This window comes from Lonchura striata, chromosome Z, assembly GCF_050655825.1.
Source record: "Lonchura striata isolate lonStrDom1 chromosome Z, ASM5065582v1, whole genome shotgun sequence".
In the NCBI taxonomy this organism is placed as follows: domain Eukaryota; kingdom Metazoa; phylum Chordata; class Aves; order Passeriformes; family Estrildidae; genus Lonchura; species Lonchura striata.
Window position 1 is genome coordinate 46,464,984 of NC_140740.1, and position 21,182 is coordinate 46,486,165.

The 21,182-nt window shown below is 45.8% G+C and overlaps 1 protein-coding gene across 2 annotated transcripts in view; it reads left to right on the forward strand.

Annotated features, from left to right (window-relative positions):
- The window catches only part of DNAI1 (dynein axonemal intermediate chain 1), a 144,411-nt gene that overhangs the window by 108,206 nt on the left and 15,023 nt on the right, over positions 1–21,182 (forward strand). For both annotated transcript variants that reach the window (XM_077790243.2, XM_085567019.1), the window contains exon 19: positions 7,568–7,753. In XM_077790243.2, coding sequence (XP_077646369.1) covers positions 7,568–7,753 — 186 coding nt within the window. The remainder of the gene's footprint in view (positions 1–7,567; positions 7,754–21,182) is intronic.

The following is a 21,182-nucleotide window of genomic DNA, read 5'->3' on the forward strand; positions in this document are numbered from 1 at the left end:
TCCAGCTGTCTGTCAAATCCTTCTATACAGAGACAGCAGCTCCTGAATCTTGATCTTTATTCCTTGGCATTTTATAATGACCTTTAATCTGTGTGGGTTAATTTTAAATACCAGTCTCCAAACCATGGCAGTTCAGTGTCTGCCCTGTGAACAGCTTTGCTGTTGTGCTGTGGGGTGCAGGTGGCAGAGACCAGTGACTGCCTCTCCCATCAGATGTGGTGCTGCCGTTTCTTGTGCCACTGCCTGCCCTTGCCCTTACCCCAGCGTGCAGTGCTGACTCTCTCTGGCAGGGCATAGCCAGGACCCTGCCAGCATGAGACGAGATGAAGCTTCAGCTTGACATCAGGGATTGAATGACCCACTGACTGTGGGTCACAGCAGAGAGAGCACAGAAGGAGTGACACAACTGGTGTGTGTATTCAGGTAGCTCAGCCTTGGCAGATTTACCCTAGGGCACTTAAAGGACTGGTTGAAACCATCTCCCTGTTCTTTATCAGGTATTTGTGGTGGATGTCAGAGTAGGGAACTGTCAGAACACTGGAAAAAAAGACTCTTTGCCTAGTATTCAGTACTGTGACAGTGCAGAAGAGATTAGCCAGCCTAAAATAGCTACCCATAAAGATCCTGGGACAAATCATTGATTGTTCCATTCGTGAGCACTGGTAGATCAAGGAGCAGGCAGTCTAGTAAGGTTTTACTAAGGGTGTATCACATAAAACCAGTCTAAGACCAATCTTCTTAAGACTAACAGGGCTGGTAGATCAGAGGAAGGGAATGTAGCCCATGCTTACAGGTAGACGTCAGGAACACTGCTTTATCCTAACCACTGAGGCATTCAGGGGAGAACCAGGCTGGCAGAATTGGTGACTGACAAATAATTTAGCTTGGATAAACAGGCACTTTCTTGCAAAACAATGTCTTGGGATTTCCAGAAGAGGCCAAGACTCAGCTTGTCTGAATGAATAGCAGCTCTCCTACATGCTGAGGCTTTGATTTCTTACTGACTTGTGGGAGCTGAGTCAAATCACCTAAGGCTGATGCTGTTTTCCTACCATATCAAATTGGGAATGACCCAGTTCTTACTGAATGAGGAAAAGATAAGAGATACAGCCCTACAGTTAAGTCAGGTGACAGGCATTCTTTTCCCTGTTGTGTCATCGCGCTGGGATGCTGTAAGACGTAGAGATGTGCTTAGCCCTCTCCCATACCTCAGAACATGCAGCTGGCTCCTGGCTAGCTCAGCCCAAGAAGTAGGTTTCACACATTGCCTGCTCATCCACCAAGCAGAAAGCTGCCTCTGAACATACCTGTGACAGGGCTGGAGCCTGTTCTTTCACCAGTAGCAGGAAAGTGCTGTGAAAGGCCGTGAATTTTATGATCAGGACCACTGAGGACCATGATTCCTGTGTTGTCATTGCAGAAGCAGGGAGGCAATTAATGTTTTCTGAGTCAGGTCTTCTTTATTCCTGCTAGGACCCTGATTGCTCTGTGTGTCAGAGGGACCAAGAATTGTCTTGCAATATTCATTTGTAAATGAAAAATATCCTGCTAGAGAAAATTAATTGTATTGCAACCTGTTCTTGCTGCAGTGGCAATATCAGGCAAACTAAGGTCTCCAGTGCAGAGCAAGCTGGGCTGCCCTGCCTGCCCTTTGCCTTTGGCATGCTTCAGTAGCTGCCATGGTGCTAGACACAGTTCGGGGGTGGCCTGCCCACTTGTTAAATGTATTACCTGAGAGTTTGAAACAAATCATCTCTGGAGTTTGTGAATTGATGAGGGATCATGATTCAGTCAAGAAAATGAGGTAAATCGATCAAAAGGACAGTGAAAGCCAAGCTCTGAAAGAGATGTCAACTGGTAAAGGGCAGCATGGTATTAAATTATCCTCCACCTTTTGCTCTTACACTGATTTTATTCTTTGTTGCCAAGTTACCAGGCATATCTGCCTTGTTCTTACACACATATATATTTCCCCCCAGTCTTGGTTCTGGATGCCATCAGGATGTTTTTGAACACACTAGCATTGTCCAGCCCACTTCTGGGGAAGGAAGGCTTGTAAGACTGGAATAAAAGTACAGGAAATGCTCCAGCCATGGTAGGTTCAGTAGGGGTTTGAGGACAAAATAAAGACATTGTTAGTCAAAGTAGCTCTTCAGCTCCCTTCTTCATTAGCCACAAAAATCAAGTAATTTGTTGTGCTGGCAGAGAAGTTCTGCTGAGGGTTTTGTTTCCCCCACATCTTCTTGCATTTCACTTCCTGTTGCCTTAGGGCAGGGAGCAAAAGGGTACGAGGACAGAGGAGTCCAAGTCACCCCAGAGGTGCCAAGCAGATGAGAACCTGGGCTGACTTCTAAGCTGTAAGTGCAGTTGGTAGAGCAGGTGGGGAAAAATGACTCCAAAATTCTGAATGTAGTTTGGTGCTGGAGCTGTGGTACTTGCCTTGGACATGCACAGTGCCATGCTTTTGCAGAGGAGCTATGTGGAGTTGCAGTGGGGAATAGCTGGATTTTAGGAGGTGGAACACATTAGCATGATTCATAGACAGAGGAGCTGTTGGCCTGGATAAGACTGAGCTGGATTTCTTCTCTGGCTGTATGGAAGCCAAGCATCAAAGCAGCTCATTTATGTCAAACTTTTTCTGCAATGGTGACACAATAGACTTAGATCCATTATTGCCTGTACGTAAAGTGTGAAGAGAAACTCTGTTATTACTGTGATTGCAGTTTAAAATTATTCTAATTGGATAAAAAGCATCAGAAACTGCAGAATTCACTTGGTCCCACCTCAGAGAAAAATGGTCTCAGTGCTTGTTTTCACAGACTTAGCAGAATTGCTGCCCTTCCATCAAGAAATTTGCTTTGAACATCTGCCTGGCTTATCTACTACCAGCTTGTCCAGCACTTCAGTACTGTGGGTCTAGGTTTCTTTTGATTGTGGTTGGTACCAGCTTATAAATCCCCATGTGTGAGAACCCCGGCCTTGCTCTGGGGTCTCATATGGTGGTGAAATTCCTCCTCCAACCTGTGCTTCCAAAGAAGAACTCCTCAGGCTTTTGCTGTTCAGTCTCAAGGCAGTTTATTGCTAGTTATCTAACAGATTATGTTCTTGGACTGCAGCTATTTGATCAGCGGCCTGGGTAGAGGCACACACACACACTGACATCCTCTCTATCTGCTGTCTTCTTCGTCTCTCTCCCCGCCCAGGGCTGCTGCCATCTTTTATAAGATATATTACGTATAACATGTTTACAATTATTCCCCAATACCTACTACCTACGTTGCCAAGTGTTTTTCTACTCTAAACCAATCTGTGAGTGCCAACATCACTAAGAACATGGAGGTAAGGAAAAAGAAGGAGGAAGAATAGGATCAGCCCACTTTCCTCCATCTTAGAACTTCTGACCCCCATGTACAAAGTGAAAACCCCCCTGTACATGTGTTAAACCCCCCCTGTACAATACTAAAAAAATTTCCCCTCTACTTTGTAATTATTTATACTATACTATCTAACCTTTTGTGACTGCTTGTTCCACCTCCAAAGTTGGTAATTCATTCCATGGCTCAAACTCAAAATCACAGCTGTTTTTCAGCTGTCTGCCAGGGTCTAGAATGCCTCTGACCAAGGCCTGGAACTTCTAAAAATGTCTGAAAGACATTTTGAGTTCCCATACCCATGCTGCAAGGAGCTGCTTAACTCAGCAGCTTCAGCTGCATTTGGAAGATGCTCCTGCACTTTCTTGGAGCAGGCACAGAGGTTTACAAGGATTGTAAATAAAATTGCTGTCAAAGAATTGGTTACTATCCAGAGTTTTATTCTCCTGTAGTTGTGGGTGAAACAGAAGGGAATTCTTCCACTTTCCTATTTCAGACATTTTCAGATTTCTTTTACATCTCTCTTTGTGTCTTTTTCCTTGTTTCTTGTTCTTGGAGTCTGATTTATGTTCCTTTAAGCAAGTGACCACATATTGTTCCTAAGTACTCCATAAAAGAGAACTGAAATGCCCTTACTTATTTTTTTTTAGCTTATTAGCAGAAAAAAAATAGGGTGTCTACTTTGGTATGAAAGCAGCAGGCGCTCCAGATTCCTCACTCATTTCTACGTAATCTGCAGAAGGGTTGAAATTAGTTTGTCAGGAGGCTTTTGCTTCCTTCCCTGCTGATGTATACCAAATGGAAACATATTTGAGGTCTGAAAACCAGAGGTTGGAAACCTTCACTCTTTAGATTCTAAAGTGCTCCTGGATGAGTGTGAGTGAGCAAATGTGAAGGCCCCAGGTCTCAGCACCTGCAGTGAGGAACCAGCTTTGACAGCATGAGAAGAGGCATGCAGAGCTGGCAGAAAAGGACTCTCACTAGTTTGTAAACTCTGAAAGAATAAGGACACAAGTAACATTTTATAAAAATGCCCTTTTGTACCAGCTGCCTGGCAGTGTCTGTGTATCAGTTCTTGTCTGGGTGCTGCTGGATGGGTGCCTGCTCTGGAGCCTGTGCTCCATGAAGGAGGGTTTGGACGTGGTTCTGGCTCTGGTCATCCTGGCTCCCCATGAATTTGATACTTTGAGTCACACATTGGGTTGGGTAGCACTTGTGTGGGTCATGGTTGCTCTTCTCTAGGTCATAGACTTTGAGAGGGCTCATCTGGCAAGACCTGAGAGGCCATCCCTGGGTGCAAGCAGTGGTCTTGGGGCAGAGGGTACCATGGCAGTGGGATGAAGAGAAAACTGTGTGTTGTTGGTGATTCTCTGTGATGGGAGATTCAGCTGGATTCCACTCCATAATTCTTAATTTCAGGACCAGAGTGAGCAGAGCAGGGGTCTAGGGACTCTGTGACTAGGGGACTCAAGAGACTAAGAGTCACAAGGAGAGCTGCAGGTTTTCAGTCTCCATTCTTTGGGCAAAAAGCCCTAGGCAGCTCTACAGATGGCGCTGGCCACATGTAACTCTGCTGCTGTGCACTATTAACTATTAAAGCACTATTAACCTGCCTCAAGTTGTGGGAAGCCCTGTGCTTCTTTTAGGCTACTCCCAAAGCATCAAAACCAGTGTTGCTCTGACCTCGTTTCCCTTTCTCCTAAGAGTAACTGCGAGTCTCTAAATCAAGGCCTCTGAAGTCCTTCTCAGTGCCCGTGACCCACCCCTCCATCTGGTGTGTCTGACAGCTGATAGGAGGCTGATGTTTCCAGCTGAAGAACTGAAATAGTTTGTACTTTTCCACGATTCACTTGGCAAAGGAAAACAAGCCCATTTGTTTAGAAGCTCATAAAAGAGGAACTTTATAGCAGGAACATTCATAAACTTGTTTGCTTTTGACCTTCTCCACATTGCTGGTGGTTTCAAGTTCTTGTCCCAGGCATTGTGCTTGTCTGGGCTGTTCGTGACATTTTTGAGAAACAGCCTCACCCAGAGTAATTTAAATTGCTCAGCACTCCAGCACTGAGCCTTTGGCCATGCCATCCTTCTCCAGTGCAGGGCTGGGTAGGATGTGTGTGGAGGATACATTGACAGCCCTACAGAGAGCAGTGCAGGCTTGGCTGCCAAGAAGAAACCTGGCCACTATTTCCCTGTCACTTTTTTTTTTTTCCTACATTAAATGGTTCTACTCAACCAGTGAGCATTTTCCAGGCTCTTAGTTTACTAAATTAATAAGAATGTATTCTATGAAGGCAAGAAATCAGATCTTTAATGAGTGTGGCTCATGGGGTACTGATATGCTTGAAAGAGTGCTTGTTTCTTTTCTGAGAAAGTAAGACAGCAGGTGTAAAATACAAGCCAGAAGAGACACCTTGATTTATGTTGAGAGGCAGGAAATTGAAGTTACCTTTGTTGGACTTTGAGACCTCAAGTGTTAAGTCAAAATTCACAATGTAATGCTGGCATCTAGTAATTTGAACAGATAAAAATGCTGCTGTGCTTTCACCTATGTTTCTGCTAACTGGGGAAGGGCTCTCCAAAATACAAATCCTTTATATGGCTGATGCTTTGTATTCCCTTCTTGAATTGTACTGTCATGTATTTCTTCAAAATGTGTCTTGACAGCCCTATCCACTTTTCAAGCACTTTCCCATTTTATTTCACTTCAGTCTGGAGGCAGTGTTCCTTTTCTTATTTTTTGCATCTGTAAGACCTTTGTTCTCCTGCTCAGACCAAGGTCATCACAAATTCCTAGACTCTCAGTTCTGTGAAGACACAGCAGCTCATGAGACTGCCTGGGACATGTGCTTGCACATGGCCCAGCTCTATGCTATAAATGGATTTAGATAAAATTCATTGACTCATTGGTGCATAATGGGAAAGTACATGTAGTGATTTGTTACCTTCCACACTCTTCGGAATACGCTTTTATAGAGTAGCATTGTCTGATTTCAGATAATTCCTAGATGCAAATTGTCAACATGGCATACTGTTGAAATTACATGTTTCCTTTGTCTCTTAAGTGCTGGTAAACAAGCCACAGCTGGAAGGAGGTTTACAAGTAGTTCAATTCTAATTTCCTCTATATTCCCACTGTACTTGTTAGCATAAAGCATTCCCTTCCTAGTTTCTCTGAAGACAGAAAAGGGAAGAGAAACATAAGGCTGAAGAACTTAATGGTGAATATCAGGTGGAAATTCAGGATGCTGGAAATGGCTGACCTCAGCCCTGGGCAAGAGAGGCACATCATGTTTTATTAGCCTTTGCAGTCTGTATTAACAACTGGAGCTAATTGCAATTATTGGGAGATAATATTAAGTTAATTCATTCTCTTGAGTAACTGCCACTCTTTCCTCTGCACAATTAAATGTGTGTTGTTTTGCAGCTGGGGCTGTGGCAGGTCTGTGTCACTGTGCCAGAGGTCTGAAGTCCATGCCAGTGGGACTCCTACCTGAGTGGACCCTTGGCCTCTCTCCCTCCACCCTCACCTTTCCTGTTTAGCTAATTTTCTGGCACTTTTCCTGATGCCATGGAAGAAGGACATATGTGCAGGTGTAGTGTCTGGGCTGGAGTGAGCTGCCAAGCTGTCCTGTTCTTCTCTGGCATTACCCCAGGGTACACTCTAATTATACTATGGCTGTTCTCATCACTTCCCCATTACTTACTGGTTTGTGTCTTTATTGTTTTTATTATTAAGCTGAAAATGTTAGGGAGTTCTATAATAAGCAGTAATCAGAATTTCTGACAGCATTCCCCATTCTGGGCATCAATCTGTGTTAGACTCTGATTTAATGCCTGTTTGTCTCATTACTCACACTGAGAAGGGATATTAAGGTCTGTGGGGTTAGCAGTGCTGGCTCTGAGCCTTCTCCAGCCCATATCAGCTGGAGCCTTGCCAAGGCTTGCACCCACAGCAGGGAAGTGGTCCTTGTCCGTGAGCCCCTGCAGGAGAGGGGCAGTTCTCACAAACAGCACCTGACTTCTGCACACTGGTTACTTAAAAGAAGACCACAGCCCTGAGCACAGATGGCAACTGTGTGCTGTGGTTGGAATGATTTTTTTCGTTCTGATTTCTCCAGCCATCGTTCTGTCAGTGAGAAATCTTCTTGCCTAATTAATCCCTTTTGCGTTCTTTGTTTTTTCTTTTTTTTTCCCAGGCCCATGTGTTTGATCTGAACATTAATAAGCTTGAACCTCTCTGCAGCCAGCTAGTGGTGTCCAGGAAGAAAACTAAAACAACACACGTCCAATTTAATCCTGTCGATCCTATTATCATTGTTGGAGATGAACGAGGCCTCATCACCTGCTTGAAGCTCTCTCCCAATCTGCGCAAGATGCCCAAGGTAAGGATAAGCTGCATTCTCCCAGCCACAGAAGATCTCTTCAGACCTTGTCACTGTCCCATCTCCTTCCATGCAATGGTGTTGGCAAAGCTCCTCTCTCTAGCAAGGTACTTACAATTACCTGAAGCCTTTTGGGTAGGATGTCTGAGATGTTAAATCCTTCTGTCTGTTCCTGTTTGAGCAAGAGGACTGAGTTTGCTTCTGGTAAGGAGTGGGGAGTGGTGGGAAGGGGGTTTGCTGTCCCCAATATTCCCATGGTTCAGACAAGCTCTGCAGATGTTGTTTCCCAAAGTTCATGTATTTGCTGAGTTTTGGGTTTTATTTGCAAAACTCCTTGAAATCAAGTAAAGGAGAACCCAGCTCTTGCCCAAGTCCTCCCACACAAACCATGCTACCTGTTTTCTTTTGCTCCTGCATCAGAGCCTGTCCCTTGACCACCATGTCAACTTTCCTGTAAATGAGCAAACAGTATCTCACATGTAAGGAGACTTGGGGTCCTTGTCTTGAGTGACAGCAAGGAGATACATGTGCCTCTGTGGGTTGGTGAATTTTTTTTTCACCCATTCATGAGGGCCAATTGTGAAGGATGATAACATCTCTTATGTGGATCTATTACTGGATATGCTCTCTGGTTTTCATCCAGCTATGAGTTGAATGACTGTAAATGCAATGGCCTTTTATGCCCTTGTAGTTCACATATCCAGTTGTCTTGTGTTAAGTGGTGTCTTTCAGTTTCAGGCTTTTTAGAACTGATCCAAGAAAGCAATCTCTCAAGATGATCATCTTTTATTTATGTACTCCAAATGTTTTATATACTCTACTAATCTGCTGTATTAGGCGGGGTCTTTAGCCAGGAACTAATCACACTAGTGTCACTTCAGAGTCCTCTGAATGATTTTTAAAAGGTCCTGTAGCTGTCTGCCATTGGAAATGTGAATCTTCCCTGTGCAGAGAGGGCATAGAAAACAGTAATGTGGCATTTTGTTTGGGTCTGAGTTGTGGAAGCTGTGGAGAAGTGTCTCTCATACGCTTCACACTTTTCTATGTCCTGCAATACTTCACACTGAGACTGTCAAAGTTTTCTGGGTTGTCATTAAGTTGGCTCAAGATAAGTTTCCTTGGTAATTTATGAGTCCTTCCTCGGCATGGGTGAGCACAGTGTCTGCCATGGACCCTGCCTGCACATGGACTTAAGCAGTGGAGAGTCACGTACACATAAATGTGGCTGTTCTCCTCTGCATTGCAGCTGCGGACTGATCAGCACCCAGCAATACTACACTGTGGGCCAGAGTCATAGAATAGTTTGGGCTGGGAGAGACTAGAAGACCATCTAGTTCCAAACCCCTGCCCTGGGCAGAGTCACCTTCCACTAGATCAGGTTGCTCAGAACTCCTGAGAACTCTCAGCAGAACAGAGCAGAGGGGCAGAATCCCCTCCCTCCCCTGCTGCCCACGGGGCTCTGGATGCAGCCCAGGACACGTTTGGCTCTCTGGGCTGTGAGTGCCATGGCCGGGCCATGTGCAGCCTCTCACCCACAGCACCCCCAAGTCCTTCTGGGCAGGGCTGCTCTGGGTCTGTTCATGCCCAGCCTGTTGGGGTTGTTCCAGCCCAGGTACAGCACCAGCACTTGGCCTTGAGTTTTATGATGCTTGCATGGACCCACTCCTCAAGCTTGACTGTGTCCCTCTGGATGGCATCCCATCTTTCAGGTGTGAATTCAAATGTCTCCCTCTGCTTCTGGTGACCAGAAACAGCCCTCCATGCAGTTATGGATGTTGTAATTTTTCTTTGCTGACCTTCTTTATAGGCAAATTGCATGTTGTTGACAAAGCAATCTAAACTGTGAGTTTAGGAGTAACTCCGATGCTTACTGCTGACCGCTAACCAACATGTAACTACATCCCATGCAACTTATAAATGGGATGGAAATGGACTCTGTTGCTCTGATGTTATTAAACTGTCTTCTGCTAGCCTGGTTAGGTTTGAAGGGACACTGAACACTGAGCTAAAACTTTCCCACACATGTGGAGAGGAAAGAGGGGTTGTTCAGGCACAACTGGATATGTATGGGGGTTTTTGACTGCAGCCAGCCTGACAGATACAAGGATTTAAATCAGATGACATGCAGTGTGGTGGCAAAGTGATGGATCTAGCCTAGCCTGCTGAGTGCCATAAATGAGCAAGTGGTGAGGAGACTTAGCTGATGGAAGAAAATGTTTTAGCATAGGGACGTCAAGCTCTGTCAGAACAGGCTGTGCCATCCAATGTGCACTCCTGTCTATCTCCTTCCTTTGCCAACGCCAGCCTTTGTGTCCTTAGCAGCAAGCCTCCAGCTGTGTTTGAAAGAGTATCATCTCACGGTAGAAAGTCAGATGTATTTCCAGAGTATTGATCCAGGTTCTTCCAAAGATTAACTCAGTGTACTCTTTACACCCTTACCCTGTGCAACCATCTTTCCTTTGTAAAATGACTCAACTTTTCCCTCTTTTCTGGGATTCCCCAGGCTGGAGTTGACAGTCACAGAATTTCCAGGGCTTTTTGTAAGTTAAGAGGGTCCAAAATTGTGCAGAGGAGTCCTGACATCCCAGCTGCCTCCTTGCATATAGAAAAGCCTGTCCATGGCTGGCTCAGTACCTGGGTATCCCAGGCTGTTCTCTTTGCCACTTGGTCCCCACAGAGCCCAGTGGGAAAAACTGCCTGACAACAAAAAGGACTAGCCACAGCAAGTGCTTCTGAAGGCTGGGGCCATCTGTGAGTTCAGCTGCCTGGTCTTGCTCTGTCAGCTCCTTTGGCAATAGAAAGGTGCCTTTTGCTGAGTTCTGGCAGAACCCAGGATGCCAAAGGGACAGGGTAGTCAGAGATTCATCCAGGTCCCACTACCCCTCTGTTTCACACTGATGCCATGGGGGTTGCCTTCTCAAACAGCTGGGACAATTGCTTTTGACAAGTAAAACTTGCAGACAAATCAAACTGTTTTGGGAGAAGTCTTAATAGTCACATCATTCCAAACCCCAAACTTCCCCTGAAAATAGACACAGTTCTGTCTCCTCCATGTTCTGCAGATTCCTTAGCTATTGCTGGGCTTGCAGGACAGAGCTTACAAAAATGTCATCCTGGTAAAATTCCAGCCATTCTGAGTTTATTGGGTTTTGTCTGTCAGTTTGAGCTGGTGTGGTGGATAAGTGTAAATGGGGATAATAAGGATGCTTTGGTTCTCATCAGACCTTGGTCCTCCCTTCCTCTCTTCACGTCCTTGAGCAAGGAAGGAAGTTTCAAGATCTCTTTAAATAATTTGCGGGGTTGGCCTGCAGCTCAATTAATTCATGTTCGTAAAACACTTGAGGATCTTTGAGAAGTGTTATTTAATAGTCTGAGTTTTGCTGTCAGCTACATTAGCACAGTCTCATTTATGAACACTTGGCAGAACAAATATACCAAGGGGGGAACTTCTCAAAAGCACTCAGGTGGTGTTTACAGAACTGACTTTCACCAAGAGACATAGTAAAATCTTAAAAAAAGGTCTAAAATTTCTCGTGAGTTTTGACATCCTAAACTCATAGTGGCTCATGGGAAAAGGTGCATTTCTTTTTGAAAAGAAGCTGGAGAGAGGGTCTCTGCCACCCATCAGGCACTGTGTCAAGGGCACGCAGAGGGCACAGGGTCCTGTGTACAAGAGATGTCAAACACAGTGGGTGTCCATGTATCTGTGCCATGGGGATTTGAGTCCTGGATATCCCCCTACCCCCACACACTGAAGTCTCTGGGGCAGGACAGAGAGACCCCCCCTTGCCCCAAGCTGTATTTATTTCCATGAAGTGAAAAAAGTTTGGGTCCTTCTGCTCAGAAGTGGGGGGACAGAAATGCCTGCAGTATTTTAGGATGCAACAGTAGGAACAAGTGACTCTCTGCTATCATCCAAGCCACTTTTAGGCTCCAAGCACTCTTTAAATATTGCAGTGGATGTCAGGCATGAATTGTTTAACTAATAAAGTATCATTTCTAATTTGTAACGACCTTGGTGGTGGAGTTCACCCGAGGGAAGCATTGCTGTAAGAAGAATCAGTTTGGGGCAGAGCTGTTTAATTAGTGAGCCTTCCGGGTTTTGTTCGAGGGTTGGAAGAAATTAAAGCATTTTGTCATCACAGTCAGAAGAATGCATGCTCATAGACTTTGGTTTATTTTTTAAAAACTGCTAAAGTAGCCTGGCTTAACCTCTGCCACTGCCAAAAGTAAACAGAAGATAGTAAAAAGGCACTGTGCAATATTTTTTACAAATTTTAGGAGAGCACAGCAGGGTAAGAATAGAAGAGAAAGGGGATCAGAGAAAAGTTGCAATACAGAATTTGCTGAGGCTGAGGCAAATTTCTCGGCCAGTACCCAGGATGAATGCCAGGGAGGCAGACAACTTCTTTGCCTGATGCTTGTCTTGAATATTTATCTTGGATTATTTAGGATGATAATCTATGTTCCTGCTACTGGTTTCCTCACATGCAAAACATCTCTTTTTTTGTGTTTCTTGATAACAACTGAATGACTTCCCAGGCAGTAAATCCTAATTGACTGGGTCTAGCTGGGCATGAGTGGAGTGGGAAGGGGAACATAGCTGCTTGCCTACACCAGGACACAGTGCCAGGACTATGCACGTTCAGGAGCTGTAGGCACATACCTGTGGGTCTGATGCTTTGTGTCTGTGACCAGTTTATAACGTGGGGATAACTGAGAGGTAAGGGCTAGCTCTTACACTGAGCATTCACATCCATGTGCACATGCTGGGTGGCAGCTGCTCTGCTCTCTCTGTCCCTTCTCACACCAGCCAGTGTCACCAGTGGACTCTGACTCGTTGCACCTTTGCAGCCCTGATAATTTTGCCCTCAGCCAGATCCAGCCCAAGGCTATTCAGCCAAGGAAGGAGCATTGAGTTTTCTTCCTGAAGCACTGTGGCTTTTTGGCCATGGCTGATGGCAGAGTCTGGGAGGGATTTGGGAAGTGTGATGGACCATTGGAGGATGTTGGTGTTTTCAGGAGATGAAAAAGGGAAGAGGATTTGGAGAAGGTTGGTGTAAGCATCTGAAGTTATAAAGGAGACAATAGAAGAGTGGTTGAAATCTCCTCTTCTACCTATCCTCCTCCCTAGCACAGAGATCTCCTGGGACCTGAAGTTTCTTCCTCTTTCACCCTCTCCATCATCACCCACTGCACACAGGTGGTCTCAGGAAGGGACCCTGGTTTCATGCCTGTTTCCAGTTTCAGTGAGATACCACTGATGTCCAGAGCAGGTTCTAGCCTGGAACACTGTGAACAGAGAGTGTCATGCTTGATAATGCTTGATCATGCTTTGTAGTCTTGTGTTGCTATCACCTAGGGTGACAGGGAGTAACTTGAAGGAGTAAAGGATCAGGAGCTTGTTTCTGTCCTTAGTGTTTTCCTGTAGCTGTGGGAGGTGTAAGGGATCAACCAACCAACACGTACATACAGAAATACAAACTTGAACTCCCTCCTTCTGTCACAATATGTACAGTCTAGCTGCACATCTGACTGTATTTAAGGAAGGAAGCTACAGATTAGATCCATTATCCAAGGTCACGTCAGTCCTGGATTGGTGAGCTGTTTAGTACTGAGGGAAGTATATTTTGTCCCTAAATTTCCTCTCCCAACAGTTCTCATTCTGTCTGAGAGAAAAGCACTTGTCTCCCTCTCCAAACAGGTCAAGTTTTGCTCTTCTAGTAGCGTAATTCTTAGTCCCTCCATTTTCATGCAAATGCTTCTCTCTCAGTGTCTTCTGTGCAGCTCAGCCATGGCAAATTTTCTCAGTGTCTCTTCAGAACTGGCTAATTGCTCAGTGACCCAGAAGCACAAAGCACAAGCAGTGCTGGAGGAATTTGGTGTGCTGCTGTGCCTTGCCTTCATGAGGATTGCCTCCTCCAGAGCCAGTTTGGCCTCTGGATAAGGCAGCACATTACAAATGAGTTTGGGTCTCATAAAAACTGACCTGCAGCTTGATGGCTTACTCTGAACTTTGAAAATGCTTTTTGCTTTCTTTTCAGAACCTCCCCTGTTATTTAGTCTAGTTGCAAGTAGCTGCTCTCTGTTAGGGGGAGAGCTGAGGAACATGAGGTGCATCCAGGGACTTGTGAAACCCTATGTCTGACTGTTCACAGATTTCTGTGCCACTTTTGTAGGCCATGTAGGGATATATGCACTGGTGTTTATTCTTTGGTATGGGAAGGAAACCCAGTGCTGGAGGCCTTCAAGAAGAGCAGGTTGGAGACATGTACAGATAGGTGTCTCTGAGCCTGCCTTGGAGCAGGAAGGTCTGGAGGTGATTGCTGCAACAGTCTCTGGGTTCAGGGCTTGCGGGTCCCAGCAAGAGGCTATCCACTGGTGTGGAGCTCGCCAGGGTGCGAGCAGCATTGCTCATGGCCTACAGCTGTTTTGCTGCACAGCCCTGTGACTCACAGCTGTAAATCAACAACCACCAGAGGGAACACGGGCAAGCGCAGGCTTCTGTGCCCCTTCTGCCTTCTCCTTGCCCTCCATGATTTCCTTCCCTGACACTGTGCTAGGAAAGCCATTAGCAGGAAGACTTTTGCATCCCCATGGGATCTCTTCTCTCTCCACTGTCCCACATCAGGTTCCTCCTAGTCTAGCATAGCCTGAGATAAAATGAAGGGACTGTCTAAACCTTGAAAGCTGTACTTGGGAAATGAGATGGTCCATGTGCCGGCAGACTACAGTTCCTGGGCAAAAAGGAAGCCTCTGGATATTTACCTGGACACCCTGGGCACAGCCGCGTCCAAGAGTGTTGCCCCACAATTACAAAGGGTTCTGCATCCTGAATAGAGGTCTGGCAACCTTAGACACTCAGCATGTTTGGAGAGCTAACCCAAACTAGCCAGGGGTAGATTGACAGGACTTGAATACTCTCATTAAATGTATTTTCTTTGCTTTTGGTAAAGTAACTTTTGGGTTGCATCAATGTATGTGAAGGAAGAAGACAGCTCCATGTAGCAGAAACATTGTTGAACCCCAAGGTCAAGAGCTGAAATTTTTCTTCCTTTTTCTGTTCCTGGCCACATCTTCAACCTTTTTTTGTTATGTAATGTCACTTTCTGTGGCTGCTGTGTTTGGCAGTTGTTGGAGGGAGAACATCAGCGTATTTACAAGTTATTTTAAGCTGGAGTCAATTCCCAGTGGTCAGGGTGAAATGTATTTAGTACGTTAAATGGAAACACTGGCAACTGAAGCAAGAAAAGGTCCTATTTTACAAAAAATCCATAGTACTTATGAATAATTTCTAAAGTGCAAGTCTTATTCTGTGAGGTGCTGTGTGCTGTCAAGGGGATACTGACAAAGCCAAGAACACTGGCTTTGATGTTAAAGGTTTGTCTTTGAAGGTCTGTATAATAAAAAGAGTTGCCTATGTTTGAAAGTGATGTGAGTCTGCTCCATTTTGCAATATTAGTGATTTGGGTTTGTGGTCAGTAATAGTCAAGGGTTCCTAGGCGTAAATCTGGTATGTGTCCTTGGATTTGCTGTCCCTAATAACTGAGATCTCAATCTGACCGAGCAAAATTGGTTTCCAGTTGTGTCTTGTTTATACCTTCCCTTTTATTTCTCCACATTGGTGCTGTTGTGTTGCTACAAGTATTGCTTTATCTTCAGGCTTTGCATTCTCTTCCTCTGTGCACAGATTGTGCCTGTTCTTTGGTGTCTGCCATCCTAGAGCTCTCCAAATCCCAGCAGTCTGGACTTTGCTCCTTTGCAGCCTGAAGAGCCCATTGCTGCCTGTCCTGGGAAATGCCTAATGCATGAGAAGAAGCCTTACCTTATGTTTTCAAAGGACTTTAATTTTTATTAGATCTGCAATTGCCTGAATATGCCTGTTCAACTTTCACAGGCTCTTTGAGCTGGAGCCTCAGCTTTTTTCAGTGCCTTGGCAGAAAGCACAGGGCAATATTATGGCAAGTGAGGCATTGCTCAGCCTCACAGGATCTGTTTGGCTCACCTGTTCTTCCTGTTTCTTTATTTGTCCTTGGTGCATTTGTTTCTCTGCAGATGACTTAAATCCCATCCTGGAAATTGGGAGATCCTGAGAAATCACCAGTTCTTTACCCTGAAGAACAGCCCCAGTACAAGGGCAGAGGGACCCCTAGGGGAACAAGCTGTTTTCAAAGCATGGCTTTGGCAAAGCCAGCAGTGGAGGCTTTTGGGGAGGCTCTCATTCTTCCAGCAATGGATGCGAGTGCAGGACTGCCAGCCATCAACCTGCTCTGCAGAGACAATTCAATGTTCAGCCCCTCTGCCAGAACTGATTAGAGTGGCCTGATGAAGGAGGTGACGTGTGTGCTTATCCTCCAGGTCATCTGAGGGTGAGCTGATTTTATGCCAGAGAGCCCCAAGCAGCTCTCAGCAGCTATTCCTGAGCACTGGCTTTGCACAGGGGAATGGAGGAGGAAAGCTTGTTAACTCAGCCCCTGAGCCACAGGGCATCTTTGAAGGACAAGGTGATGGCTTGTCATGAGGACAAGATGCAAAGCAGTGCCTGGGGCCTCAGAGACCTTGCCATGGTCCTGGCTTCTGTATGTCTTTGGATGAGATGCATCTCCTCTCCATGTTGAGTAGAATGAGAAAACTCATCTCCCTTGGAGCCACAGTAGCCAAGTGATGTTTGTCCATAGGCACCACGGATCTACTCTTGTATAGCCTCTTCCCTCCTGCTAAGTGCTTTTGGGACACATCCAATATGGTCATACCGTAGGAGTGGAGCTGCAGTTGGGGTGCAGTGGTAGACAGCCCTGTCCCACCAGGGCCTGATCCTGGAAGGCTCTGCTGCCTCCTTCCTGCACTTGGATGTCACAGACTATTGAGCCCAAGCTTTCAAGCCGAGCCAGGCAGATCACTGAAAAATTGAAGAAAATTAATAAGTGGAGCCAGGGGCAGAGGGATGAGATGGCAGTGGTATGAGTAAAGGGATGAGAAGCTTGCTCATAGTACAAGTAGGAAGGAGGAGGCACCCCATATGGGACCTGGTCAGAAAAGCACACAAAATCCTGGAATGTAGGTCAGCAGCTCCTTGTTGGCTCTTTACCTCCATGGTATAGGTTTGGCCTCTGTTTGTCATGGTGTCCCCTGGTCATGCAGTTAAGGTGAAGAAATGTAAGTGATTCTCCCCCAGCTCATGGTTGTGTAGTGTTTTGAACACCTGAGAACTCACTCAGCAGAGATGGAGAGCAGGACACTGGTTTTCATTTGCAAGACCCTTTCCCATCATGTTTTTGCCTTGCCTCACAAAATGGTCATGCCCCAAAACTTTGAGAAGCTGGGCTTTTACTCTTCTTGGAGCTCTACAAGGCACATGGATACAAATTGAAAGGGGAAGTTTAGGTTAGATACTAGGAAGAATTCTTTTCCTGTAAGATCAGATAGGCCACAGAACAGGTTGCCCAGGGAGGCTGTGGATAGCGCAACCCTGGGCAGTGTTCAAAGCCAGATTGGATAATGCCTTGAGCAGCCTGGTCTAGTGGGATGTGTGCTTGCCCATGGTAGGGTGTGGGTTGGGACTGGATGGTCTTTCAGGTCCTTTACAACCCCTTAAGGCTTTATGATTCTGTGATACTTTGTCCCTGGGCATTTACTGGGAGCTCTGGGACAGTGTTCCTTATTGCAGAACATGGTGGTGTTTGCTACAGTGACAGATGCAGGAAATTTGGCATGACATGAAATAGGAAGAAATGTAGCTATGAGGGCCAAAGGAACAGCTTGATATCTGGCACATTCCTGTAACTCTTCCTGAGCCTCTGCCAGAGCCTGACACAGCCTTCCCCAAACAGCCGGCTGGGCTGGAAGGGGCTGAGGCTGCCTGTGGAGACACAGAGAGCAGCTCCCTGCCTGGGAGATTATGTCTGTGCCATTGTAAAACACACCCCAAATGCATTGCTGTAAAAAGTCCTTTGCTTGCAGACTTCACCTGTGGCTTTAGTGACTCTGGGTGCATCCATCTGAAGCCCTTCATGCCCCTGCATGCCCTGATTGAAACCATTATGCTGTTTCTGGCCCTTCCTGAGCCTCTCCCCTGCTCATGCTTGTGCCACTACCCAGCCTCCTCCAAAAGAAAAGAAACGTAGATACCTACCTGCAGGCAGGGCAAATAAATGTCCCTTGCACAAATTAATCTGATGGGTTCAATACAGAATTGTTTAAATGAGAGAAGGGAAGGGATTGCCAGTGAATAAAATGTCTCACTGCTCACAGAGATGGAACTGACGCAAGAGGATTATTTTTATCCTGTGGAGAAAAGGAAGAGCCCTGTGAAGCAGAGGAGAAGAGGGTCTGACTTACAGTCCCACTGGCTGTATGAGATGCAATGATGGCTACAATCAAAGCAGCTCTGAGGTTCTCCTGGAGGGAAACTGTTATGCTCCAATTCACTGACTGATTGTGTGAGAAGGGATGCCAGGCACCAACTGTGTGAGGCCATCTTAGGGCAAACATCCCCTGATCTCCTCTACTCCCATATCTCACCAGGGAGCTGCTAGTAATCCCACTGCTCTCAGTCTAAGGTGTGCCTGAGCTCCTCACTCCCCATGGGGCCTGGTCAGTGCAGAGACCTGTTTTGCCAGGACAGTGTTGTTTTCCAGCCTCCCACCTGTTGGGCTAAAATCTTTAACAACTTTGCAAATGCAGCTATGAGACTGGAGGATGTTCATCCCAGATGTTGTTATCCCCCAGATGACCTTCCATGAACTGTGCCCTTGCTGCACCATGTCCTGTGGGTGCTGCCCTCACCAGCACAAAGAGATCCCGTCACATGCCTGCCCATGATGCTCCCATTCCTTTGCAGTAGCAGAGCTGGCTGTGTTACTGTTTCACAGGAGTGCCAGGTTCCATCCAGGTGATTATCCCTCTAATTCCAACCCTAATGGCAGAACACTCCCTCCCCACAATCCTGTATTTGTGCTGGGGATTGTCCCAGATCACTTGCAGTATCTTGCATTTGTCCTTGCTAATTCACGTGCAGGTTTTCCATATCATATCTCTGGTCCAGCAAAGTAATTTCAAATTCCAGTCATGCCTTCCTGGACACCTGCAGCCTTCCCGTCTGTCCCACTATCCAAGCACTAACAGAAACTCTGACCAGATCCCCAGTAGACCTCAGAGTTTTGAGAGTCACACACATCTCAGTGTTGACAGCTCTGGGTACAAATATTCAGCTGGGTCTTACTAGCTTCTACTCACTTCATGTAGATCTATTGTCTCACTTTAGGATCAGAATATCAAGGGAGACAATGGCAAAGTCTTCCCGAGGTCATGGTTAATGACTTCCGTGCATGTTCTTCCTGTCCACAAGGTGTATTGTACTGTTGCAAAAAGAAATCAGATTGATGCAGCATGACTTCTTTGGAGCAAATTCATGTTAGAAGTGATGCATTTTAGGCATTTACAGGTTGTTGACTTGTTCCATTAATCTTCTGAAAAGGGAGATTAAACGGAATAATTTTATTTTATGGATAGTTGCTGCATTTACCTTTTTCAGCTTCCTGATTCCTATCATCTCCTAAAATTCTCCCAGGAAATACATCAGATTAAGGCTGTTAAGTTGATCAGGTAACTTCTTCCCTTCCCAGGAGACTGGGGCTGTTGTGGTCAGAATGGTTTCAAACACAGTAATCAAATCAAAGTATGTGGGTAGAGATAGCACCTTCTATTACACAAATAAGTATTCCTGGGAAGAAAAGAGAAGTGGTTTTGCCCTAAAGCACTTATTCTCCAGATATGTATTATTTGAGTTAATAAAAGTCATTGCCTTTCCCTGCAAGCCTGTGCTGTCTTGGTACACACTAACCCTGCTCACCTAGACCAGAAATCTCCCCACGTGGTTCCTGGTGTTGGCTCTTGTATCCTGAGGAGAGGAGAAAGGATCCTTCCCAGAAGCACAGGAGGGTGTGTGAATATCAGCACTGCTCAGTTACTGCTTTCTTATTTTTTTGCCTCATCTGACTTTTTGATGATTATATAGACTTGCTGTCAGACGTAAGACATAAGATGCCAAAACAGTCAGACACCAGAATGACCAGAAACAACTTTGCAAATGCAGCTGTGAGACTGGAGGATGCTCATACCTCTCCAGGATTAGGTTTCCTATTTGATTTGCACTGAAGCAACATGCTAAGCCAGGGCAATGAACTCAAAGACTCTCATTTTATCTGGCCTGGCCAACTGATGGACGTTCAGTGGGAGTGCAGAAGATTAATCATTTTGTTTATTTCTTGTCAATAACAACAACAACAACAAAAGCATGCCAGGCTTTGTCTCTTGGTTTAAGTTCTTAAGAGAGCTGAGCAAAAAGCTGGTGGATTTGGTATCAATTAGAACTACCTGCTCAAGAAGAAAAGCTATGCTGTAAAAACACTGCAGCCAAATGACTCTTGCAACCGGAGGGCTGAAAAAGGTAGGCAGCACAAGTGAAATGGAAGCCCACCCTGAGGAATCTCTTCTTGTCTGCTGCCATGAGGCCGAAGGCAGGGCTGTGGAGGTGCTGTCTCTCTCAGCTCAACCTCATGGGGTTTTCCAGACTAAAGCACCAGCAAAAGAGAGGAATGTGGGTCCCGCTTCTGCAACCAGGAGAGCCTGGGGGAGCTTGAGACTGAAGTGCAGCCCAAGGATGGAAATCCTGATTTTCTGTGGGATATAAAGACTTGCAGAAGACTTGTCCCTTCTGCAGCAATAGGGAAAACTCCAAGTTGCTTGTACTTTGCTGTGTGGGGAAATGTTATTTTTGAGAGTGCTTTTACCCTGCTCATAGCCAGGGATGTGCTGCCAGCCATGATTTTTCAGATGCCTGTGTGGTAGGCAGAGTCTTCTGCAATCAGGCCTGCATTTCAAGCCAAGGTTAGTCTGAGTTCTGACTTAGAAAAGCAGCAAGAAGTTGGGGCACCACCACTGTGTACCTGCAAAGGAAGAAAGAGGCGCAACTTGCCAGAGAGAGCTCCAGTACTCGGTTTCCTTATCTCTGAAATAAGTTGTGGCAGGATGAGCAGGGGTTAACAAGACAAGTCAATTGATATCTCCAGTTGGTGTCTCCTCTCTATCCCTGTCTCTTACCTGACTTGAAGTAACTGGCAGGGGTTCACTGGAGAGGTACAGCCTTTGTGCCTGGGCTTCACAGCATGTGATCTTGGCTTTCTGCAGGCTTTAGTGAAACCCCGGAGTGCACCTTGTCCCTGCCTCTCCCTGAGTGAGTAACCCCAGGTCTTTGAAAGGCTTGTGGGGATTGGGCTGGGAGGTGCTACAGAAATGCCACAGATTATGTGATATGGTTGAAGGACTTATAGGAAACTTAAATGCTGCAATTGACCTGTTTCCCCTGCGTCAGAAAGAATTGCTTGTCTATCTACATGAGATCTCTTAAACACCACCACACTCCCTTATA